Raw genomic sequence first — 27,273 nt, 5'->3', positions numbered from 1 at the left:
GTAAGACCAGTTGGGGTCGGTCTTACACAGTGAATGGAAGGGCAATGTGGAATACTGTAGAACAAAGGGATCTGGGAATACAGATCCATAATTCATTGAAAGTGGTGTCACAGGTAGATAGGGTTGTAAAGAAAACTTTTGGCACATTGGCCTTCAGAAATCAAAATAATGAGCAGAGGAGATGGGATATTATGTTGAAGTTATGTAAGACGTTGGTGAAACCTAATTTGGAGTATTGTGTGCAGTTTTGGTTATCTACCTATAGGAAAAACATAAATAAGGTTGTAAGAGTATAGAGAAAATTTACAAAGATGTTGCCGGGACTGAAGGACCTGAGTTATAAGGAAAGATTGAAATTGTTAGGACTTTATTCCTTGTAACATAGATGACTGAGGGGAGATTTGATAGAGGTATACAAACTTTTTGAGGAGTATAGGGTAAATGCAAGGAGGCTTTTTCCACTGAGGTTGATTGGGACTACAACTAAAGGTCATGGGTTAAGGGTGAAAGGTGAAAAGTAATGGAAACATGAGGGAAAATGTCTTCACTCAGAGGATCGTGAGAGTATGGAATGAGCTGCCAGTGCAAGTGGTGCATGCGAGCTTGATTTCAATGTTTAAGAGAAGTTTGAATAGGTACATGGATGGTAGGGGTATGGAGAGCTATGGTTCCACAACAGGTCAATGGGTGTAGGCATTTTAATTGATTTGGCATGGACTAGATGGGTCGAAGGGCCTCTTTCTGTGCTGTACTTTTCCATGACTCTATGATATTATGACTAAAGGGAATGACAGTGGACAAGCACTAGCTAGCATTTGAAGAAATAATTTATGATTTGCTAAACTGTACATTGCTCTAAGACACAGAAGCACAAAGAAAATGTGGTCCAACTGTTGATTACAGAAGAAATTAAGGACAGAACTAAATCTAAGTAAAAGTACCAGAAAAAAGGGGAAGGTTGGGGATGTTGAAAAATTTAGAGCTCAACAGGATAAGATCAGGAGATGGTTAAAAGAAAGGGCAAACAAAATGAGCATATACATGCGAGAACCATAAAAACAGACTGTGAGCTTCTATAAGAACATTGAATGGGGAAGACCAATAAAGGCAAATGTGGGTCAACAGATAGAATCACAAGATATTACAAAACAGGGATTAAAGAAATAGCAGGAAAATTAAACAAATATTGTGTGTCTTCATCGAAGGAAGCAAAGGTAAGAAATAATGGGAGTGCAAATGAGGAAATAAAGAACTACTATCAGAGTGGTTAATGAGTCTGAAAACTATTGAATCCCAAGGGTTGGTGATCCACAAGCCTAATTTTGGTCAAGGTAGCATATAGATAGTGGAAGATGAATTTAAAAATTCTAGATTATGGAATGATTCCTGCAGAATTGGGGGTAGCAAATGTGACTCATTACTTAAGAAAGGGGGAGAGAGAAAATGGGAAATTGTTTACATCGATACTAGAAAAAATACTGGGATCTTTATTAAAAGGATGTGATATCAAGATATTAAAAAAGTAAAATGATAGCACATGGAAAGGTGGATATCTGAATGGAAAATCATATTTGGTTCAACTATCAGCATTCTTTGAGGATACAGAGCATATTAGGTGAAATCAATGGACATGATGTATTCAGATTTTCAGAAGGCATTAGATAAAATCCCAAACAGCCCCACTGATGAACAAGGAATGAGGAGTAAGATACTACATGCTTGAGAGCTGGATTAACAGATTTTTTAAAAAAAGTTAAGGATAAATGGGTTCAGTGACAAACAAGAGATTATCTGCAGATGCTGAAAATCCAAGCAATACACACAAAATGCTGGAGGAACTCAGCAGGCCAGGCAGCATCTATGGAAAAGAGTATAGTTGACGTTTTGGGCCGAGACCCTTCATCAGGACTGGAGGAAAAAAGATGAGGATTCAGAGTAAGAAAGTGGGGTGGGGGGGGGGGAGGGATGAAGTAAAGAGCTGGGAAGTTGATTGGTGAAAGGGATACAGGGCTGGAGAATGGGGAGTGTGATAGAAGAAGACAGAAGGACATGGAAGAAAATAAAAGGAGAGGAGCACCTGAGGGAGAGAGGTGATGGGCTGGTAAGGGGATAAGGTGAGAGGGAAATGAGAATGAAAGGGGGGGGGGGTGTTCCCAATCTGCATCGGGTCTCACCAATATACAGGAGGTCACACTGGGAGCACTGGATAAAGTAGATGACCCCTACCAGACTCGCAGGTGAAGTGTCACCTCAACTGGAAAGACTGTTCGGTGCCCTGAATTGTAGTGAGGGAGGAAATGTGGGGGCAGGTGTTGCACTTGTTCCACTTGCAAGGATAAGAGCTAGAGAAGAGATCAGTGGGGAGGGACGCATCCCTGTGAAAGCAGAAAGTGGGGGGGGGGGGAGGGAAAGATGTGCTTGGTAGTGCAATCCTGCTGGAGGTGGTGGCAGTTACGGAGAATTATTTGCTGGATGTGGAGGTGGTGGGGTGGTAGGTGAGAACAAGAGGAACTCTATCCCTGGTGGGATAGCAGGAGGATGGGGTGAGGGCAGACATGCACAAAATAGAACAGAAGCAGCATTGATGGTGGAGGAAGGGAAGCCCCCTTCTTTGAAGGAGGGGGACATCTCTTTTGTTCTGGAATGAAAAGCTTCATCTTGACAGCAGATACGATGGAGTTGGAGGAATTGAGAGAAGAGGAGAAATAACAGGGTAGAAAGAGGCATAATTTACAAATAACAGGGTAGAAAGAGGTATAATTCACATAGCTGTGAGATTCCATGGGTTTATAATAGATAAAGTGCTTCCAAGGTTTTCTTTATTTTGTGACTGTCTGTGAAGTAGACAAATCTCAGGGTTGTATATTGGATACATACTTTGATGATAAATGCACTTTGAACTTTGAAATGCTTCCTTCTTGTGGATAGACAGTGACTATCAGGGTACTGCCAGAATCAGTTCTTAGGGAAAGGAGAAGAGAGCAGTAGAAATAGGGGAGAGTCTGCAGAAGGGCTTAGACAGATTTGGAGAATAGGGAAAGAAGCGGCAGGTGAAATATAGTGTAGGGAAGTGTATGGTCATGCACTTTAGTAGAAGGAATAAAGGCATAGACTATTTCCTAAACGAGGACACAATTCAAAAATCAGAGATGCAAAGACTCAAAGGTTGAGGAAGACAAATGCAATGTTAGCATTCATTTTGAAAGGACTAGAAAATAAATACAAGGATGTAATGCAGAGGCTTTATAAGGCATTGATCAGATGCCACTTAGAGAACAGTGAAGAGTTTTGGGCCCCTTTTCTAAGAAAGGTTGTGCTGGCATTGGAGAGGGTCCAGAGGAGTTTCATGAGAATGACCCCAGAAATGGAAGAGTTAATGTATGATGGCTCTGGACCCATAATCGTTGGAGTTTGGAAGAATGCGGGGGGGGGGGGGGGGTTCTCCCTGAAACCTATCAAATATTGAAAGACCTAGAAAGAGTGGATATGGAGAGCATTTTTCCTATTGTGGGAGAGCAGGAAGCACCATAGGGACATTTTGTAATAACCAATAAACCAATTGTTTGGAATCAAAGGACCTTGCCTGGTGTCTCAGAGCTGGGCGTGTCAGCACCCGCACCAACCCCCTGCCCCTGGCACTCCTTCTCTGCCACCTGTCCCACAGCTCTCCTGGAGCTGCATACCACCCTCACCATTCACAACATCCTTTGCTCCTGCCAGATTTACAAACTTGCTCTTTGCTCCATCTTAACAACGTGCAGAAGTCTCAAGCACCCTAACTATACAGTATATATGTGCCTAAGGCTTTTGCACAGTACTCTGAACATATGAACATTTGAATTCAGAGTCAGAAAAGGACAGCCAGCCCGTTAATAATAAGATCCATGTTGATGTTAACACCTATGCCACAAACTTTTATTTTCTGCAATAATCTTTGATGGGAAAAGATCCATAGTAACAATTCATGAGCAATTAGATTTTGAATATGCATCCTACACATGATGCATTCTAGCTTCACTGTCACGACACTTACTTATACAATCAGTCAATTTCAACACAATTTTCCGGTGTTTTGTACAGTGCTAAAAGAAACCACATTTGTAACCAAGGCAACCTCAGTCAGGAACGACAGCAAAATTGAGAGAGGTTATTTTCGAGAATATTCTGCGTGATTTTTTTTTGCTCGAAAAAGCATCACCCTATAAGTAAGGTGATGAAGGCATTTTAATTAGAAAATATTTGTACATATAAAACGAACCAGATATCGGCCTATAAATTGAACCATATGACGCCCTTTATTACTTAAACCATCAATTTCGCTGGGAGTGAATTGTAAAAACCATCATTGTTGAGTTGGTTTACGTATCTTTGGAACTGACGGAAGCCATTCACACAGCGGCACACCTCTGTGCTTTTTCCTTGATATGCACATCAGTCGCGCACAGGATCTTGCGGTCACTTGGGCAATGCCCCTGTCTGATCAGGTCCCACCAGGTTGCCAATTATTGGACAGTCCAGGGAAGGGTTTAATCATGCCGCTTGCACTGAGATTATTTAAGATCCTTACTTTGATCAATCAGCATCCTTTCAAATTGCACCAACCTCCCTACCCTACAGCCCCATTCTAAGCCATACACTACTCGACCCTCAGACAATCTTCTTTATCATTAAAGTTTCCGATATTCTCCAAAACCTGGTTATTTCCCGCATCACTAACCGGCACATTCCAGTAGCCGGAAGTTCCGAGCAGCATACCGACAGCGCGGAGGAGCTCCCTGGTCTAGAGAGGGGGCAGGATTGAGGGAGCTCGGGGTCCAGGGAGAGGCAGGAATGAGGAAACGCCCGGGCGTAGGCCTGGGAGATAGTTTAGACTGAAGAACTGATGATCACAATCCGCATTTAAAACGTGTTTAATTGACTGGTTGTGAAGTCGATTTACTACAACTTGATGGACTGCGCTGTAGAGACAGTTACACTAATATAACAGACTAGCAAGTTAATAGGTTTGTATGCACAAAAGTTGTATAATTGACGGTACAGTCGGACTGACATCTGGGTAGAGCTGAGGAGCCTCTGGGCTGACAGATTGTCTGGCATTGATTGGCACAAATGATTAATCAGCTGATGGCAAGTCCGGCACATGCTGGATAATGGGGCATTTAACCTTTGAAAATCTGTCAACTCCTCCATCTCAAATTTGGGGGATAGGAATCCGGACCGGTCAAGTCTCACGAAGTATATCAGTTCCACATCATAACTTGCGGAATTCCTGCTCGGGTTTTCTGCGGTTGTCAGTTAAATGTCTCCTACCGATCCGATCGTTATTTGTTGCATTTTTAAACTTTAGCACCGAGAAACAAATCATCAATGTAAATCGCACGAGGACGTGCTGCAACATACTGTGTCACGTTGCAAGTTTAGAAATTTCCATACCTTAGCCTTCCACATCAGCCAAAATTTGAAAATGTCCACATGACGACCACATTGTATTGCTTTATCTCCCGTGTCATAGGATACATCGTACTGTTTGTCTTGCTGGAATAGATATCCTGCACACATCTGATTGCAGCCTTGGAGGATACCCTGCGAGCAAAGCATAACTGTTGATTTACACTGTTAGTTCCCTAATAGTTAAAAAATCAAAATGTACATTTATACTTGTTTGCAAATATAGATATTTGTTCTTGTCTAAGCAGGATGAAAGAAGATGGGGAAGTTAAAATTCAAAGTGAAGAAAATCATTCAAACAAGGCAAAACATCAAAAGTCTTAAGAATACTAAGATAGAAAAGAGACAAAAGAAACAGTTGACATCTATTTTATAGACACATCCACTGCAGGTCCTTTCCAATAATTTAATTACCTCCATTTTATTTGTTCATCTTTACTTCTCCCTTGTCTGTTATTGTACACAGCCTTCCAGAGGCCAACTATTCAGAGAAATGTAGAAACAAATAAGGCCAATGTTGAGAACTTCCTTGTGAACAAGAAACCTCTCCATTTTAATATCGCTTTACCAGACCAAAGCAGCAAACATTAATAAAATACAAAACAAAAAGAGACTGTATTAAACCCATAAATAAGGCAATGGGTAACCACTAAAATACAAAGCAAGCCGGGGGAAATTAAGCTATTGAAACATATAGGATACAATAAAATGATGATAAGAGACTGAACTGTTGAATTTTCTCCATATACCAAAGGTAAGACAAACTCAGATTGTATGTTTGTAGATTTCAAAGAAAATGATGTAAGCTATGTCAAAAAGGCTTAAGTGAGAAAGCAGTAGATCCAGGTTTATTATTTTTGAAGGTGCTGAGTAAACTGGCCAGCTGTTGTACTTATGTCCTGGCAAAAAAATTCCAATAATTCACCCATGTCCTCTGTCGTCCTAATAAATGTGAAGATACATCTGGTGTCCTCATCTGAACGGGTAGAAAGTTAAACTTTGAAAGCTATTGACAAGCGAGGTAAAACTGGAGTCAGAGAAAAAAAAAGAGCCTTTGGCAAAGAAGAAAATTTTGGCAAAGATTTGGGACAGGACTTGTTCCAATCAAAGTTATCTCCCAGTTACATCACATCCTATCACAGAGCAGAGTTTCACTTGTTGGGTTCAGCCAGATGGTTCTGCCTTGCAGATCCTCTGCAGTGAGTGCAAGACAACTGGGCATTTGCATTTTGCTACCATGCTTGGCTTTAACTTTGCATTTTTACTTTTCAAATGGTAAAAAGCAAGCACTGTGCTTAGACACAAGTTGTTGGAGGTTTTTAAAGTTCCAAGGGGGTTTCTACTTTTAGAAAATCCAAGAGAGTTTCAATTCCTAACAATATTATTTCAGCAGAAAACTACAATATCTGTTCCCACATTTCAACACATTTTCCCAAAAAAAATCACTGTTGTCATACTCCCTTGTCTCAATGCACAATGGTTAATTGGAGTGATGAAAATCTACCACATTTAAGGATGCAGATGAATATGTTTTCTGGAAATTATTGTATATAATTTTTGTTGGCTGGAACCAATTTCTTCTGTCATCGTCCAATAATTCACTTAAGTCACTTGAATAAAATTGACAGGCTGCAAGTAGTTGGATGATTTCACAAAAAAGGGGAGAATTTTGGTGGAATGACAGAACCAGCTGAAGTGCCAAAAATTAAAGTATGTTTTCAGCTCATAACTGTTACTGTTTCTGTACCAGGCAGAGTTGGTATAATTTTAAAAATACTCTTGAAGCCAACTGTAATCCAAAGTAATGCAAATGGATGCCATTCTTAGCATCCTTGAGATGCAAAATGATAGGTAATGGATTACGTGATAGATTCCTAGCATTTGCAACTAATAATAATATGGTGACATATTTGTCTGGTACTTCTGGTCATATTTCCACTGGGGAATAATAGATTTATCATTTAATGGCAGTTTAAGGATGAAACGTCTTTGTCTGAATTTCTTTTCTCAGGTCATACTAAGGCATTCAACCCTGTAAGTTGTTCATTTATTTGTGGAAATGCATTTTGTTCAACCATCTGTTTCAGCACTATCAAAAATATATTTTCTGCACTTTTCAGTACAATTACTGTAATACTGGCCTTAATAGCCCGTTTTTATTCCCATTGGTAATACTGCTTCTGTGGCTTGATACTTCCAATTTAGACCTTAATTGGGTTTTAACAGCTTTAATAACTCCATTTGTTAAGTTTAGTCAAGCAATTCCAATGCTGTTGTCTCAATTTATTAAAACTTGCTCTTAAGAGCATCAAAGGGCTCAAAAGTTGCCATTCCACTTATAATTTTTTTCTTGCAGCTCATCAGTGAAACAGAGAAATTTGGGTGGAGCCTTTCCCCTAATATTAAAAAAAATAGGAACACAAGAAATGGAAGCTGGAGCAGTGCATTCAGCCCTACTAATGTGCTCTGCCATTTGATGAGATCATGTCTCATTGCCACTTTCCTGCACTAATCGCAAATCCCTTAATTACCTTAATACCTAAAGCTTCTCCTATCTCTGCCTTGAGTAGCTAGTTCAACAATATGGGTGAAGTGTCCAGGTTTTTGATCTAGTTCCTCTCATAACTTTTTTTTAAACCCAACCTATATGTTATATACTGTGTCATTCAGATATTTAGTACATGTAATTAAGAAAAAGCATAAAATGGCAAGGACAGAAAACAGATCTGATGTAAAGACATTGGCTGTTTCTCTCTCCACAGATGGTACCCAAACTACTGAATAATATTTGCTTTAATTGCAATACATTAAAACTTCTGCCACATTAAGGGGTTGGAACTAACTGGACAAATCTTTATCGGAAAGTTTCAGAGACAATTTGCAAAAAGTATGTGATTAAACTACACATTTATTCATATTCCTCGTAGCTAATAGTTTATCTGCAATGAAACTCTTTAGAGATTAAGACCTAACTCTGCACAAATATTGTATCCTATCATATTTGTCCAGATGATGCCACTATTTAGATTAATATTTCCTTTTTTTAAACTGAGTATTCCCCCCCATGGTAGAAGGTCCACTGTCATGGCCTTCTATTTCTCACGGTCTTTCTCAAAACTTCTGCCTTTCCTCCCAAAAACTTTACAGGGTTCCCCTCATCTTTGTCTTCTGCATCAATGGATCATTCCACTGTCATTTCTAACAGTGGCAGTGTGACACAAGCACCAAATACATCTTGATTGCAGAGGAATTGTTCTCCACAATACTGTTTTCCCCTTGCATCACCAAGAAATACTTCCCTTCCCAAGGCAATTTCTGTGAAATTCCGGTACATAATGTACTCTTAAATCTCTTCCTTTTTCACCATTCACAGCCCAAGTACTCTTTTGATGTGGAATACGGATACACATTTTTAAATACATTGCTTTCACTGTTTTCAGTGTGATACATTTTGTGACAGACAGACCAAACACTGATTAGGTGACACAGAACATTTCTGTTGAGAAAAAACTTTTAGTCTGTTGCCATTTTAATTCTAGGTCACACTCCCATTTCTACTTCAGTATTCTGTTTCAGCAGGTTCATTGGAATAGCATGACTGTATACATTACTTTTGGACAGAAATGAATTCAACAAAATTCAGGTTACATTTTGTATTTTCATTTTAGGCTTCAGCAGCTAATTTTCTAAAGATGTTTTTTGATAATGATTTGGCTTCTACAATAGTCTATAATCTGCATTTTTGTTCCTATTTTTGCTTTGCTTTCCACAGTCTTTCATTTAATTTCTTCAGTCCCTTTTGTTACACCTTTGCCTTATGTCTACTTTTCCCAGTTCTGATGAAAGATTATCAACCTAAAGTACTGACTTAATTTTTCTCAACAGATGCTATTTGACTTGCAGAGTATTTCCATCACTTTATATTTTGAGCATTTGCAATAATTTGCTTTTAGCAGTTTTTGCAGTCCTGTCACTATCACATTGATGTGTATCTGTATCTGAGTTGCATTGACACGAAAGGTATGAATTCCGGTACTTCATAACAACAGCTACAAGTTGAGTTGACTATTGTGTCTTTTGTGCCTCCACCATAGTGCAACCTTATACTTTGACATAGCAAATATTTTGCTGGATCCATTCACTGCCCAGCATCACCTCTACCTACAGTCACTGCCCAAATGGAGAGTGCTAATTTTGCTGACAGCAAGCTGCAGTAAGTATTCAGCAAACATCAGAAAGCATAACTTTGAGATTCTATCTCAAAGTATGGGAGAAAAAGCTGGGTGCAGAGGTTTGTCTCATCAAAGACAAAAGAGACTGCAGATGCTGGAATCTAGAAAATAAACACTATAGGAAGGATGTGGAAGCATTGGAAAGGGTACAGAGGAGATTTACTAGGATGCTGCCTGGTTTAGAAAGTATGCATTATGATCAGAGATTAAGGGAGCTAGGGCTTTACTCTTTGGAGAGAAGGAGGATGAGAGGAGACATGATAGAGGTGTACAAGATAATAAGAGGAATAGATAGAGTGGATAGCCAGCGCCTCTTCCCCAGGGCACCACTGCTCATTACAAGAGGACATGGCTTTAAGGTAAGGGGTGGGAAGTTCAAGGGGGATATTAGAGGAAGGTTTTTTACTCAGAGAGTGGTTGGTGCGTGGAATGCACTGCCTGAGTCAGTGGTGGAGGCAGATACACTAGTGAAGTTTAAGAGACTACTAGACAGGTATATGGAGGAATCTAAGGTGGGGGCTTATATGGGAGGCAGGGTTTGAGGGTTGGCACAACATTGTGGGCCGAAGGGCCTGTACTGTGCTGTACTATTCTATGTTCTATGTTCCATGTAAACAGAATGCGGAAAGAACTTAGTAAGTCAAGCAGTATCTGTGGAGACTAAAAGTATAAGTAGACATTTTGTGTCAAGACCCTGCAGCAGGAATGAGAAGAAAATGTATCTCATTAAAGCTGGGTGGTAATTTAACAACTTTAAATTATTTAATATCTCTGATAGTGAGAGACTTTTAGAAACTTAATTAGATGCAAATGCTTAAAAATATAAACTCAGTTGTGATAACCACAGGGTGACTTCCCTTCTGTTGCCACAGGAAAATTAATTCAGAAATATCCCCTCAATTGACTCCTAATGGCCAAACAGCTGCTTCCCAAAATGCTGTACAAATTTCATATTTCTGAAAGCACAGTGAACATAATCTTCACAATGTAATATCTTCAAGAAAAATGGAGGGAGCAGCATAAACAACTACACATAGACTTTTTTTTTTAAAAAAGTCTTTGTGTCACTCATGCTTCTTAGAGTTGGCTGCCCACAGAAGTTCATCTCCATATTACAGAAAACCAAATCATATTTGACTTGTTTTCTTCATATTGGGAACAATCTTTTAGCAATGGCAGAAAACGGATACAATTCACAACTGTCATCAGTGAACCTTAACCTGTTTGAGGAAAATAGCATTGAAGTTCAAAATCTCTATAACACAAAACTCATGGTTCACATGACAGCAATGATTCGATCCCTCCTATGCTCCAGAGACTTGGCTCACCTACAGCGGGCATCTTAAAGCACAAGAGAGAGGTAGACTGCACAATGCTGTCTATACCAAATCCATTGGCAGCTTAAGTGAACCAACATATCTGCCTTATCCTAAACCAACACCCCCAGTGTCAAGATTGTGATTACTCTCAGATACAAGATTCAAGATCGTTCATTATCATTTTCAATACACAAGTGTAAAGAAGAATGAAAAAATTGTTACTCTAGACCTGATGCAGCACAAAAGACACAATAATATAAAGAACACAATAAATATAAATACGGTACATAAGATAACTTGTATACATAGATCGTATGTTCATAAAGTAATGCTAGGTACAGGTGTGTCTGTACATAATGTGACTCTGACAAGAAATGATAAAGTAGTGGTGGTGGGGAGTGTGGAGGGGTGGGTTAGTGCGTGGAGGTGTTGAGCAGCCTTATTGCTTGGGGAAAGTAACTGCTTTTGAGTCTGGTGGTCCTGGCATGGATGCTTTGTAGACCATAAGACATAGGAGCAGAATTAGGCCATTCAGCCCATTGAGTCTGTTCCATCATTCCATCATGGCTGATCCCACTCAACCAAATACACCTGTCTTCTCATCGTATTCTCTGATGCCCTCACCAATCAGGAAACTATCAACTTCCCCTTTAAATATACCCATGGACTTGGCCTCCACTGCAGTCTATGGCAGAGCATACCACAGATTCACTACTCTCTGGCTAAAAACTTCCTCCTTACCTCTTTTGTAAAAGGTCAGCCCTCAGTTTTGAGGCTGTGCCCTCCAGTTCAGGATACACCCACCATAGGAAACATCCTCTCCACATCCACCTTATCCAGTGCTTTCAAAATGCAGTAGGTTTCAATGGCATCTTCCCATATTCTTCTAAATTCCAGTGAGTACAGGTGCAAAGCTTCCAAATGCTCCTCATATGTTAACCCCTTCTTTCCTGGAATCATCCTCGTGAACCTCCTCTGGACTCTCTCCAATGACAACACATCCTTTCTGAGATATGGGACCCCAAACTGTTGACAATACTTTAAGTGCAGCCTGCCTATTGTCTTTTAAAGCCTCAGCATTATCTCCTTGCTTTTATATTCTATACCCTTTGAAATAAATGCCAACATTGCATTTGTCTTTACACAGACCCAACATGTAAATAAACCTTCTGGGAGTCTTGCATGAGGACTCCCAAGTCTCTCTGCACATCTGATGTTTGAACTTTCTCTCCATTTAGATAACAACCCACACTATTGTTTCTTTTAACAAACTGTATTATCATACATTTCACTGTATCCTATCTGTCACATTTTTGTCCATTCTTCCAAGTTGGCCAAGTCCTGCTGCAATCACATTGCTTCCTCAGCACTACCTTGCCCCCCCCCCCCACCTATCTTTGTATCATCTGCAAACTTTGCCACAAAGCCATCCATTCCATTATCCAAACTATTGACAAACAATATGAAAAGCAGCGGTCCCAAAACTGACTCCTGAGGAACACCACTAGTCAATGGCAGCCAACCAGAAAAGGCCCCATTTATTTCCACTCAGGGCCTTCTGCTTGTCAGCCATTTCTCTATCCATGCCAGTATCTTTCCTGTAACGCCATGGGATTTTATCTTGTTAAGTAATCTCATGTGTGGCACCTTATCAAATGCCTTCTGAAAATCAAGTAAATGACATCCACTGTCCACCGTGCTTGTTACTTCCTCGAAAAGCTCCGTGAAAAACAGATTTATCAGGTGAGATTTCCCTTTTCAGAAACTATGCTGACTTTGACTTAGTCTCCAAGTACCCCAAATTCTCATCCTTAGTAACAGACTCCAACACTTTTCCAACCACTGACGTCAGGCTAATAGGCCTATAATTTCCTTTCTTTAGTCTTTCTCCCTTCTTAAAGAGAGTAGCCTCCATCCTGATGGAACTGGGGCAAATTAACAGGATGGGTGAGATTCCTCATGATATTGCTGGACTTTTTTCAGCACCTTTCTGTATATCTGTCCTTGATGGCAGGTAGGCCAGCTGTCGGTGATGCATTGGGCAGTTTTGGGAGTTCTGATAGGTGTACCTTGATGCCCATATTACTGAGAGAAGATTCCTAAAGCAAGCGCTCTATGTTTTGTAATGAAAAAAGAAAACCAGATGGACAGAGGCAGTGAATCAAGGATATTCTCAAAGCTTTCTTGAACATGTGATGTACCATCCCACTGACTCATGGGAATCATTGGCTCACAACACCTCAAAATAGAGAAAGGAATTTTTGCTGGGCCCCCAGAACCTCAATCAGACTGGCACCTGTCAGTAAGTAAAACTTGGGAGTTCTCCATTCAGCTGCAAACACTCAAATAAAGTTGGCAGTTCTAATCATAATTTACTAATGTCAGTCAGAAAGATTTGCCCTAATGGCTCAGATTTTACCGCGAACAGCAAAGGCGTTTGTTGTACATCATACTAATAGCTGCTCCCAGACTGCCCATGGGTTTTCATAGTCATAGTCATACTTTATTGATCCCAGGGAAATTGGTTTTCGTTACAGTTGCACCATAAATAATAAATAGTGATAGAACCATAATAGTTAAATAGTAATATGTAAATTACACCAGTAAATTATGAAATAAGTCCAGGACCAGCCTATCGGCTCAGGGTGTCTGACCCTCCAAGGGAGGAGTTGTAAAGTTTGATGGCCACAGGCAGGAATGACTTCCTATGATGCTCTGTGCTGCATCTCGGAGGAATGGGTCTCTGGCTGAATGTACTCCTGTGCCCACCCAGTACATTATGTCGTGGATGGGAGACATTGACCAAGATGGCATGCAACTTAGACAGCATCCTCTTTTCAGACACCACTGTGAGGGAGTCCAGATCCATCCCTACAACATCACTGGCCTTACGAATGAGTTTGTTGATTCTGTTGGTGTCTGCTACTCTCAGCCTCCTGCCTCAGCACACAACAGCAAACATGATAGCACTGGCCACGACAGACTCGTAGAACATCCTCAGCATCGTCCGGCAGATGTTAAAGGACCTCAGTCTCCTCAGGAAATAGAGACGGCTCAGACTCTTCTTGTAGACAGCCTCAGTGTTCTTAGACCAGTCCAGTTTATTGTCAATTCGTATCCCCAGGTATTTGTAATCCTCCACCATGTCCACACTGACCCCCTGGATGGAAACAGGGGTCACCGGTACCTTAGCTCTCATCAGGTCTACCACCAGCTCCTTAGTCTTTTTCACATTAAGCTGCAGAAAATTCTGCTCACACTATGGACAAAGTTTCCTACCGTAGCCCTGTACTCAACCTCATCTCTCTTGCTGATGCATCCAACTATGGCCGAGTCATCCGAAAACTTCTGAAGATGACAAGACTCTGTGCAGTAGTTGAAGTCTGAGGTGTAAATGATGAAGAGAAAGGGAGACAAGACAGTCCCCTGTGGAGCCCCAGTACTGCTGATCACTCTGTCGGACACACAGCGTTGCAAGCACTGAATATCATACTAAATTAATTGGCAACAGATCCAGAACGGCATCTTCTTCAATGATTCCTATATGAATGCAATATGGATCTGTGAGGTTCCTAAGTGAATCAGATTAAATAATCTTCTCAGAGACACTTGTTGTAGGTTATTGCAAAGGCAATGGAAACTGAAAGGACTTGGATGTTGTGCTACAGAAAGTTCAATGACATAATGAGTTGTCAAGGTCAGTGAATGCGTTTTCAAATGTCATATCACAGCAACTGTTCTATTAGCCTCAGATACTGCTCAGTTGAAGCAGATTGGAAGGGGACACTAGTAGAGATGACTGTAGAACAGCAATGGCTGGAGTTTCTGGGAGTAATTCTAAAGATACAGGAGTGGTTCATCACAAAGAAGAAGTGTTCTAAATGTAGAATGGGTTAACTGAGGCTGACAAGGGAAGTCAAAATCAGCATAAAACCAAAATAGGGGGCATAAAATATAGCAAACATAGTGGAAAGCTAGAGGATTGGAAAGCATTGAAAAGCCAGCTGAAGGCAATTAAAAAAGCAATAACGAGGGAAATGATTAAATATGAAATTAAGCTATCTAATAACATAAAAGAGGATACCAAATATTTTTTCAGATATATAAAAAGAGGCAAGATGACATCAGACTGCTGGAAAATGACACTGGCAGTAATGGGGAACAAAGAAATGGATGAACTGAATAAGTATTTTGTGTCACTTTTCACTGTGGAAGACACCAGGTTGCTGGGTATATGGGAGATTCATGTGGTCGAAGTGAGTGTAGTCACTATGACTAAGGAGACGATGCTTGGGAAGCTGAAAGGTCTGAACGTAGGCATGTCACCTTGATAAATCTCCATAAGAACCCTGGACTACACCTCAGAGTTCTGAAGGAGGTAGCTGAAGAGATTGTAGAGGCATTAGTGGTGATCTTTCAAGAATCACCAGATTCTGGAATGACTTCAGAGGACTGGAAAATTGCAAATGTCACTCCATTCTTTAAGAAGGGAGAGAGGCAAAAGACAGGAAATTATAAGCCAGTTAGCTTAAAGATGTCGGAGTTCATTATCAAGGATGAGGTTTCGGCGTACATTGAGGCAAATGATAAAATGAACTGAAGTTAGTATGGTTTCCTTAAGGAGAAATTTTGCCTGACATATCTGTTGGAGTTCTTTGAGGAAGTAATAGGCAGAATAGACAAAGGAGAATCAGTTGATGTTGTTCACTTGGATTTTCAGAACACCTTTGGCAAGTGCCACACATGACACTGCTAAACAAGAATGATACTAGCATGGATAGAAGATTGACTGACTGGCAGGAGGCAAAGGATGAGAATAAAAGGAGCCTTTTGTGGCTACTGCAGATTATTGGTGTTCCCCTGGGGTTGGTTTTGGGTCTGCTACTTTTCACATTACGTGCTAATGATCTGGATGACATAATTGATGGCTTTGTGACCAAAATTGCAGATTTCCCCTCCAAAAATAGGCTGAGGGACAGGTAACATTGAGGAAACAGGGGAACTGCAGATGGATTTGGATGGATTAGGACAATGGGGAAAGAAATGGCAAATAGAATACAGTGTAGGGAAGTGTATGGTCATTTACTTTGGTCAAAGGAATAAAAGTGTAGGCTATTTACTAAACAGAGAGTAAATTCAGAAATCAGAAGTTCTAGGACTCCAGACACTTAGTGCCGGATTCCCTAAAGGTTAACTTACAGGTTGGGTTGGTAGTAAGGAAGACAAATGCAATGATAGCATTCATTTCGAGAGGACTAAAATATAAAAGCAAGGAAGTGATGCTATAGCTTTATAAGGCATTGGTCAGACCACAATTGGATATTGTGAGCAGTTTTGACCTCCATATCCAAGGAAGGATCCACTGGCTTTGGAGAGAGTTCAGAGAATGTTTATGAGAAAGATTCCAGGAATGTATGGGTTAATGTATGAGGAACGTTTGATGGCTTTGGACTTGTACTCACTTCAGAAGAATGAGGGTAGATCATTGAAACTGACTGAATACTGAAAGGTTTAGGCAGAATGGATGTGGAGAGGATGTTTCCAATAGTGGGTGAGTCTAGGACCAGAGGGCACAAACTCAGAATACAAGGATATCCCTTCAGAACAGAGGTGAGGAGAAATTTCTTTAGTCAGAGGATGGCAAATCTGTGGAATTTATTGCCACTTAACACTGTGGAGGTTAATTCATTGGGTTTATTTAAAGTGATGATTGACAGGTTCTTGATTAGTAAGGACATCAAAGGTTATGGGGCAAGGCTGAAGAATGAGATTGAGGGGGAAAATTAACGAGCTATAATTGAATATTGGAGCAACGTGATGGGATGAATGGCATAATATTGACAGGTCTTGCAGTATAAATGCCCTTTGCTCAGCTACATTGCAGTTTGGCACGTTTGCATGTTGGTTGCTTGACCAGCCAGTTGAGTGTGGTCTTCATTGATTCTGTCAATGTTCTTGGAATTACTGAGTATGCCCGCAAGAAAACAAATCTCAGGGCTGTATATGGTGAGATATATGTATGTAGTTTGATAATAAATTTACTTTGAACTTTGAACACCTATCTTTATCAAAGGAAGCTCATACAAAATGTTAAAATGCCTCATTGCATGCACACATACTTATCATATAACCATGTAACAATTACAGCATGGAAACAGGCCATCTTGGCCCTTCTAGTCGCCGAACTCTTACTCTCACAGCTGTGTGTTTCACGCCAATGTCACACATTTTACACACACTGCCAGCTCTTCCAACAATACTCCAAAATCATCTAAACCAGATTGCCCAAATAACTCTCCTTACACTGGCAGGTGGAACACAAGCCAAGGAAAGAAGAGCAAATTGTAAAGGCTGGAAGTACATCTGCATGACCAGATCACAAAGGAGATAGTAATGGCCAATTATTGGGAGAGCCATTAGTGAGGCTGTGGCCAACAGCAGAGATAGCCTCACTGAAAATGAAGGTATCCTCCTACCTAACTGTTATGTTTTGCCTGATGTGGTTTGTTTATCCCTGATTACAAGATCTCACTGCTTGTAAGTTCACAGCTGTTGCTGATGACCTATTATCACATTGTTAAGCAATTTGCCTTTGACATTAGGTCAGCCATTATATAATCATTTGTATATTTCATTTAGTAGTTAGAAGCACTTGTTAGAAGTCAAAAGAATTTCAATCAATATTTGAATCTGTCTTTCGTTAGAACGGTGAGAATTACTGTCTTTTTACATCGACTCGTTGCATACTGTAACATGTTGGTGATTAATAAAACCGCCTTCAACTACAGCTACACTGGGACTGGAGTTATCTATCTGTCTTGCTTAAGAAAACACAGAAAACTCCGGAGTGAGGGCAGAATAGAAACAATAATCTAATGTCTCAAAGTCCCCCTGCATCTCTACTTAATTCAAACTGTCTCTGGATTTTCAAGTCCAGACATCATAAATGCAAATTCTTACTTTCACCCCCACGCTTTCTCAACCCCTTGCCCTTTAAGTGTTTTTATATCAGAAACCAAAAACCTGCAACCTGCCTAGGCTATTGAGGATGACCAAGAATACAGTAAATTCAGAGGAACCCAAGAGAAAGCTTCCTGGAAGCTAGATACCTGTAGGATATAGAGGGCAGTCATTTTCCTGGAACCTTTAATACAGGGCTTAATCATGGCTGTACTTTCAGCTGCTTTGTTGCGATCATCTTTCCACTATAAGATCAGAGGCTTGGATAACTGTCCAGAATTCACTTGCATTTCCAATTCCTCAGTTTGGATAAATGCAGCACGATTTGTACCCGATGAAGGGTCTCAGCCTGGAACGTTGACCACTTACTCACTTTAATAGATGCTGTCTGACCTGCTGAGTTCCTCCAGCATTTTGTGTGTGTTGCCTTGGATTTCTAGCATCTGCAGAATTCTTGTGTTTAAAGGTGTGTAGTATGTTCAGGCAGAGGCCAAATATTGGTTAGTGCACCAGATAAGGACTAATGACCAACTCCCCCCATCATTCAATAAAATTATTGCTGAACATCCACCATCAGCATTCTGGACTAGTGTTTTGGTGGTGGTCAGGTCATTTACCAGAATCTTAACTGGACCAGCAACATAAGCATTACATTAAGTCAGGCTTGGTATGCCTGGCACATATCTCACTAACTGACTTACTACCTTCAAGGCTACAGGAATGTGATGAAATATTCTTCATTTAAATGGATGAATAAAGCATAATAACTCTCAAAAAGTTAAAATAGTCTAGAGAAAACAATCTGCCTAATTGACACCAACACCTCTGGTGCACCAGAAATACAATGTGTATAAATGCACTGGGCCAGCTAGGCAAGGTTTCTCCAGCAAAAAAAATGGACTCATATTCCCATCCAAGTCTTGCATCATATTGACTGCCTTGTTATTGAGCCAAAATTTTGAAGTTTCTTACATAAAAGAACTTAGAATATTTTCTACACAAAGACTGCAAAAGAGCATCTCACCATCACCTTTACCATTGGGGTGCACGTTAAGAGCAGGCATTTTCAATATTGCCCATGTCCCATTAATTAAGAAAAATAATGAAGGCATCTGGTTAATACGATTCACATTTGCAGCTACCAGTTTAGTTGCTGTCATCATGCATAATTTGAAGGTTTGCATACAGTAGAGGTGGGTCCTGCACTTGATAGCCAGAGGACAATGCAAATGTAGCAATTGTACCATCTTCCTGGAGGGTTCACTAAATTTGTTATTATGATGAAGCACTGAGCAGGACATACTGTTATCCATCCATTCTTGCAGGAGGTGATAACTTGAATGATATTCCACACAAGACTTACCTCGGAAAATCTGCATATCAGTCTAAACAGTGAATGCAACTGGTTGAAATGGAAAAGTAACAGTCCTTATGCAGTGCACTGAGAGTGGGTAACTAGGCTGATCCCCTCCACAAGAGGGGATTTGTATTTCAAGTTATTGATGAAATGATTAGATGGGAATGAAAGAAAAAAAATCTTTCACCCAAGAGGTCGTGGGGGTTTGGAACATTAATGAGGAAAAGAACAAGTGGCCATTGTATTGTAGGACTAGAATTACTCCCTCAGCAACATATGCATGTTTCAACCTTCCAAAAGAAGGCATATCATTACACCACAGTGAGATTTTGGTTGGTGCTAGTTCTTTACCTTCTGTGGTGTGATGAAGAGTACAACACTTTGAGCACATTTCCACCAATAATACTTCGGTTTTACAAAGTACCATAATGTACACCTTTTCCTTAACAATGTACAGATGAACATTACTTTTAGAATAATTGTAGAAGATCCTTTGAAAATTCCAGCAAAATTAAAATATGAAAGAATTTATATAACTCAAATTGTATTAATGTGTATTATTTGGCATTGTACATGTGTGGAGTTGCGTTGTAATCTAAGTGGAATTTCTTTCTTGTGCCATAGTAACTTTGTAATTAGAGAAAGAAACAAATTTTTCTGTTAAATCCAAATAAGATACCTTTTCTCGAACGAGGATGGCAGAGCACTGCAACAAAACTCCCATCATCTTGTGGGGATTCCAAGTAACTGAATTGGCCCTAGAAAGAAAACCCAAGATGTAAGTGCATTCCACACGTATTATGTATGCTTAAAAAATTGAGAATATTATCCATTCTCTTTTTGTGACTAGTCCTTTAGAATATCAGATTCATGTTTAGTACCTATCAATTATATAGAACAGTATGATTTTAAAACTCCCCAATTTTAAAAGGGTCATTTTAAAGAAGTGATGAAAATAAGTATCACCATTTTGCTAAATTTGAAAGAACAAACTATTTAATGTTGTTTATTAACATTGTAGCCACAACTGATTCCATTCTTTCACTTAAAATCAAAACAGAACAGACAAGGACAATGAGATACCCAGACAAGGACAGATAAAAAATAAAGATAGGAAAATGCAAAGAATGAAATAAAACTTGCAGGAAGTGAGTTATTTTATTAAACTATTTTGTTTTATTCCTCACATGCACTGCCATCAGGTAAGGGTATTACATTCTTAGAAAGAACCGTAATTACCTTTCAATCCCGTTCAGTTTATGGCGATGCTTTCTGGACATTAGTAGTCCACCTCCCCATGCAGCCTGCCATCAAAAGAAAACAAAATTTCTGCTTCTCTATTGTTGAAATGCAAATGACAAATTTGAACATTAAACTTTAAATGTAAGGCTTACATCAACATGGAGCCAAAGATTGTACTTGGCACATATATCTGCAATTTCTTCAATGGGATCAAATGCACCATAAACTGTATTTCCTGCAGTTGCATTGACATAAATTGGAAAATATCCCTGAAATTAAACATACCTCTGTTACATTTCTTGAATGAAAACTATGCAACAAATGTTTCTGTACTAATTAATAAAAAGTTGGAAAACAGAGACAAGGATTTATAACGTCAAAACAGTTTCCAGGTGACTCAGTTTAGGTAATTAAAATTAAGCAAACACAGACCTTTTGTCTAGCTTCAATAATTTTTGCTTCCAGATCAGATGGCATAATTTTCCCCCTGTCATTATTTCAAAAACAAAACAGGTGTAAAATTTATTATCTTAATATATGGAAAATCAGTAAATAATCACAGAGTTTTCAAGCAAAGTTTTTAAAAGGTATGTACTTTACCTCTCATCACATTTCAACAAAATCACGTTGTCCGTTCCAAATCCAAGTGCAGCCCCTGCTTTCTTTATTGAGTAATGACTCTGTCAGAAACAAACACATTCAAAATACTTAATTTTAGAAAGTGTTCATCAAAATTTAAAAAAATAATACTTAAATAAATTTAAGGGAATGCCCATCTTACATTTTCTGATGTGAATAGAATCAGTTTAGGAACTGCAGTCATCCCTTTGGCTTTAACATCTGGGAAATACTTATATCGAGCAGCCATTATGCTATACATGTTTGATATAGCTCCTCCTGAAAATGCAAAACAGTCTTGAAGTCATCTTTACAAGCATACCACTGAAGAATTTTCAATTTAATATGTGAAATTAATAGCTACTTTGGAACTTCAGCAAACACTTGTTAAAATATGTCCATTTTAATGTGTTTAGAATAGCATCTCTGAATGCTGACAATTAGTTTGTAAGTTTTTAGCTGTAATCTCTTCCAGGTTAAGATTGTAGTACTAATTTTAACTCAATATTATTGCTACAATTAGCTGAATGTTAAAACAGACTCAGGTGAAACAAAAGAAATAATTATCTGAAATACAAGGTTTAATGGATTCTGTTTTTAAACACACAACAATTATTTCTCACTGGCTATCCTGAACTAACTAGTGGATAAGTGAATGTTATGGTTTGAAATGTACTGTTTGAATGGGTTCTTACAAACCAAAAAAATGTTATCTGTATTTCAAGCAACACAGATAAAAGTTGCTGGTGAACGCAGCAGGCCAGGCGGCATCTCTAGGAAGAGGTACAGTCGACGTTTCGGGCCGAGACCCTTCGTCAGGACTAACTGAAAGAAGAGCTAGTAAGAGATTTGAAAGTGGGAGGATGAGGGGGAGATCTGAAATGATAGGAGAAGACAGGAGGGGGAGGGATGGAGCCAAGAGCTGGACAGTTGATTGGCAAAAGGGATACGAGAGGATCATGGGACAGGAGGCCTAGGGAGAAAGAAAAGGGGGAGGGGGGGAAAAGCCCAGAGGATGGCCAAGGGGTATAGTGAGAGGGACAGAGGGAGAAAAAGGAGAGAGAGAAAAAGAATGTGTGTATATAAATAAATAACAGATGGGGTATGAGGGGGAGGTGGGGCAGGTGGGGCATTAGCGGAAGTTTGAGAAGTCAATGTTCATGCCATCAGGTTGGAGGCTACCCAGACGGAATATAAGGTGTTGTTCCTCCAACCTGAGTGTGGCTTCATCTTTACAGTAGAGGAGGCTGTGGATAGACATATCAGAATGGAAATGGGACGTGGAATTAAAATGTGTGGCCACTGGGAGATCCTGCTTTCTCTGGCAGACAGAGCACAGGTGTTCAGCGAAACGATCTCCCAGTCTGTATTTCATACCATTTTCATATTGTCACTTCGTTTCCCCACTTACAGACAGGAAATATATTTCTGATTAATTGCTCTATAGCTAACCCTGTGTAACCTGACTTTTCACTGTGTCAATTGGCTTGTGTATTTTTGTTCCCATTCCAAACCAAACCAATCTCTGTTCTGTCTTTTTCTCGCACTTTTTATTTACGTTCTTTTTTTGGTTTTGTAGAACAATCTTCTGCATTATACCGTCTTTTATTTCTACATTCAACTATCATCCGACCTTAAATCTGTACTCTAAAATCTTAAGCAATCCTTTACATTCTCCCTACATATGGCAACAGCATCCAAGTGTGGGGCTTCCTACAACCGATTTCTTCTTTTTATCTCCTTTCTGTTCCTTGTTTACTTTCAGGATATCAAGATAATAATTGCTGGGCTTTGAAACTTAAGTTTCCCTGAATTCATTTGTGTAAATACTTTGGCTGCTATTCAAATCAGAGCTCATCAATTCTATTGTCACTTTGCATCTTTTTCTTTCAGTCTTTCTAGACTATGTTTACACTTTCATTCCTCTTTGTTCCTTGCCAGGTTCTCTGGCTCTCTGAATGCCTAGTCCAACACAGTTGTTAAGCATGACCTTACTAGAGTCCGACTAATTTGATTGTCTCATAGATAAGCTGCAGCTTGGTCCCTCCTTGGCATCTTTTAAATTGCCCATTATTTATTGCTACTTCCTTATAAGCAGTAGGCCCAACTGCCCCACCTATTTTATTGCCACGTGTCCCTGTTCAGGAATAACCTTGCCAACTTCCTCACTTTCCAGCTTTTCTTCCAAGTGTTGACCTTGTGGACTCTGTGTCTTACCTCAAGGTTGTCAATTCATTTATGAACATACCATTTGCTTCCCATAACCTTCCAGTAGATGAATTTGAGGGCAATTGAGCTGAGAAGTGACAATTCCTTCTAAATCCTGCCTTACTACATCTTCCATTTCTTGCCCAGTCTCTATCGTTTACATGCTGATTTACCTCTTATTAGCTAGTCAGATCATGGTGTGCCCTCTTACATTCCTCACACTTATTCCTACAGAGCATTATCCTATTTCACACCCTTGCATCTCATTAAAAATCCTCATTCTTTGCTATCCACCCAAATTTTACCAAAATGTGTGTGACCTCTTCCTCTGGAAATTCAACTCTTTTGATGTAACTCCTGTTCAAATCTCCCTTAACTCTTCCACCCACAATAAACTCTCCACCTCACACACAAATATTTCCTTGATTTTGCCAAACAACCTATCTTCTCCTATTGCCTCACAGAGAAATAAGGCTCTGCTACACAAATCCATCACTCTGTATTCCTTTCCTTCCCATCCTAATCTTACTTTCCTTTGTACCACACTTGTTAACCTGAACATGCACTTACAAACTGACAGCCTTGCACTCTTTAGCCCTTTATCCACCGTAATATATCTGCAGGTAAGCTTTTCAACACTATCCTTACCATCAGCTATAATATTCTAATCACCTTTATATCACTACACTCTCATGCTCAAATCACGCACCAAAGATGACCTTTATCCGTGCTCTTAAATTCCAGAGATGAAATCTTCAGCGGAGATGATGGATTCTAGTTTAGGTACTCACTGACAAATATGTCTAGTCCATGTAAAGAATCACAAGTTATATTGCTATCTAGCAGAAGTGTTCACTTCTTGAAATACAAAATCAATCCCCAGCTTCTTTTCAACTATTTCAAACAAGCCTTAACTCTATTAATAAGACATTCAGCACTGGATGAACAGAACATTCCTGATACTAAATATTAGGAAGATTAAAGCCATTGTCTTTGGGCTCCCGTCACAAACTTTATTCCCCAGCATTTGATTCTATCTTCCGTCACAACAATCTTCTACATAAACAGACTGTGCAGATCCATATTTTCACACCATCATTAATAGCAAATCCTTCCACTTATGAAACAAGACTTGGCTGAACTCTACATAGTCAGTGCCTCTGGGCTCGTTTAATAAACTGTTGACCAGATTGCCAGCTTCCACCTTCTGTAAACATCAAATTATCCAAAATTCCGCTAGTACTGTACTGCCTTTATTTCCTCATCTACAATTATTTCCAGATGAGCAATGCTTTATTTTTAAAATATATCATTTCTGCTTTCAAATTCCTCCAAGGTCTTACTTCTATCTGTCAATGTAATTTAGTCCAAGCCTACAGTTCTTTGAAATATCTGGTGACCTCCAATCCACTCTTACTGTTCTCCCTAGTATTTTATTATGTCCCCACTGTTGTCAGCTGTGCTTTCAGTTGCCTAGACCCTAAACAGGACTTCACTCTCTAAACCTTTCTTGTACTTTTCCTTCTTTCCTTCTTTTGGATGTTCCTTAAAACCTACCTCTTTGATCAAAGTTTTGTTCATTTGTCTTATTATCTTCTAATGTGGGTCGGTGTCAAATTTTGTTTGATAATATTCCTTGAACGTTGTGAAGTTTCTTAGGGTGGTTTACTACATTAAAGGTACTATAATAAATGCAAGGTCTATCTTCACTAGGGTGTACAATGACTTCACATGCCTGGTCAAAAGGGTTACAGAGGAAACATCCATTTTAATTAATATCAAGCCTGATTTTTACAAGGGAGAAGAGGTACACCAGAGAGTGTATGTATATATGTGTGTGTGTGTGTGTGTGTGTGTGTGTGTGTGTGTGTGTGTGTGTGTGTGTGTATAAACCATCCTCCAGTGGTGAAAGCAATAAATATAACTTTTCAACCAATTTTGATTTGTTGGAAAGGCTATTATTTTTGAGCATGATTTGGAATATCAGGAATTATCATGACTACAGTGTTGATGCTCAGGGTTGACATTAAGGGTGACATACTCTAGGAGAAGAAATATTGAACAAAACTAAACTTTTATAATTTAACACTGAAGTCCCATGGCATATTATGTGATTTTATGAAATCTTCCAATTACATACAAAGTAACACTTTTACTTTTTGCTTCCAGACTATTGCTTAAACAAATAAATTTGGAATATCAGATTATGTTTATCCTAATTTGCTATTTATTTTTTTACAATTAAATATATATTTGGAATTAACAGCAATACATTGAAGATAACTAGTATGAATACAAAAAAACCTGAAGAATAGTTGTGAATTTATTATTGTCACAACTAAAATTTATCTTTTACCTTTCCTGGTTTGACAGCAATATCCATTTTCCATTGCTGCACTGTTGCAAATTGAAAATTCCACCAAAGTAAATCTATCAAATTACCTACCAGGTGAAAAGATTCCATCACCATCCCCGTTGGGCCAACCAATTATCTCTCGCATTTTCTTCAGTGTAATTTGTTCCATGAGGACAAACACTGGTGCTATTTCATATGTGAACCTGTGAGGTAAGTATCACATAAAATAACTCTTCTGAACAATCTTCTCATTTTTAATCACAATACCTTTAATGAAAGATTGCGCCATTCATTTATGACAAATAAATCAAAATTATTCCCAGGAAGAATATTTGGAAGACAATGAAATACTATCTCCTGGATGTAAAATACAGCCATATCTGCATTAATTCAGAGCAATTCAATTAATTTTATTTTAAAGAAAGGCCCTATGCCATGATATATCACTTGTAAACATGTCATTGTAAATGATGTGGAATGCCCATTATTTGAACTCACACAGACAGTCCACCGAACAGAATAAATATAGACAAGCAGCCGGCAAAGATAATTAAAAATATTGAACTGGGTTGCAAAGTCCAAAAGCAATTATTCACATAAAATTATCCAGGTGATGATCCCCCAAGGACAATTTTGTTCTGTAATACAAGACAGTCAATAAATGTCAAATGTAATTATAAATGATGATTTCCCACAACTAAAGAGTGAAAAAAGTCAGCCTTTATGTTGAACTCACGGCAAATGTGAATGGAAAATGCAGCCCATACAATGGCAAAATAACCTGATCAGACTTTAGTCTAATTTGTCTAAAGAATGGAACACCAGATGATTTAAGGAACAGTAACACAAGCCAACATTACCTTGTGTATATCAGCCACTTACATTTGTATTGCCTCATTAACACAATAAAATATTCCAAATTGTTTAAAATGTGGACTGGCAGCCAAGCAATAGAAAATGGAGACCAAAAGCGCAGTCAAAATGTAGGTTTTAAAGACGCTTTGAATGACCTTTCATCAGATCTGATCTCATCAACCTAAAACTTCAACTTTGTTTCCTCTCCACACATGCAGCCTGACCTGCTGAGTATTTCTGTTATCGTTTTTTTTAAATTTCAGATTTCCAATAAGCATGGCAATTTGCTTTGTTTAGATAGGGATTTCCAAGATTAGATTAGAGTCAAGTGATCAAAGGTCTTGTGAAGGGAGGATGGAATGCATTAGGAATCAGTGACAGAAGATTTGAGGATATTATTTGGGTAAGATTGCTGTAGGAAAGAACATATTCATACATGACTTGGAAATGACAATGACAATATTAATTGCAGTGCATGGGGGGGGGTGAAGCAGCAAAGTGGATCAACATGGATATTGTGGGATAAAATGGGGACAGCAGTATTAGGAATGAGATGCAGAATTTCAAAAACAATGAGAAGGATATTGGCAACAAATTAAGAGTTAATATTTCTGTGAATAAGATGATGATTGGGGTGAAGTTGGAAAATTGGTGGGCCATGTTTCAAGGGTAAACTAT

General features: G+C 39.1%; 1 protein-coding gene across 1 annotated transcript in view; it reads right to left on the bottom strand.

Annotated features, from left to right (window-relative positions):
* Positions 1 to 27,273, bottom strand: part of gad1b (glutamate decarboxylase 1b) — a 54,904-nt gene that overhangs the window by 12,997 nt on the left and 14,634 nt on the right. Inside the window, exons 6-13 of the mRNA XM_072259656.1 lie at positions 25,831 to 25,943; positions 21,340 to 21,455; positions 21,159 to 21,238; positions 20,991 to 21,045; positions 20,711 to 20,827; positions 20,556 to 20,620; positions 19,996 to 20,074; positions 5,434 to 5,583 (exon numbers count right to left, since the gene is read on the bottom strand). Coding sequence (XP_072115757.1) covers positions 5,434 to 5,583; positions 19,996 to 20,074; positions 20,556 to 20,620; positions 20,711 to 20,827; positions 20,991 to 21,045; positions 21,159 to 21,238; positions 21,340 to 21,455; positions 25,831 to 25,943 — 775 coding nt within the window. The remainder of the gene's footprint in view (positions 1 to 5,433; positions 5,584 to 19,995; positions 20,075 to 20,555; positions 20,621 to 20,710; positions 20,828 to 20,990; positions 21,046 to 21,158; positions 21,239 to 21,339; positions 21,456 to 25,830; positions 25,944 to 27,273) is intronic.

This window comes from Mobula birostris, chromosome 6, assembly GCF_030028105.1.
Source record: "Mobula birostris isolate sMobBir1 chromosome 6, sMobBir1.hap1, whole genome shotgun sequence".
Taxonomy (NCBI): domain Eukaryota; kingdom Metazoa; phylum Chordata; class Chondrichthyes; order Myliobatiformes; family Myliobatidae; genus Mobula; species Mobula birostris.
Note: the sequence above shows the minus strand (reverse complement) of the source record. Positions and strands in the feature narration are given on the sequence as shown.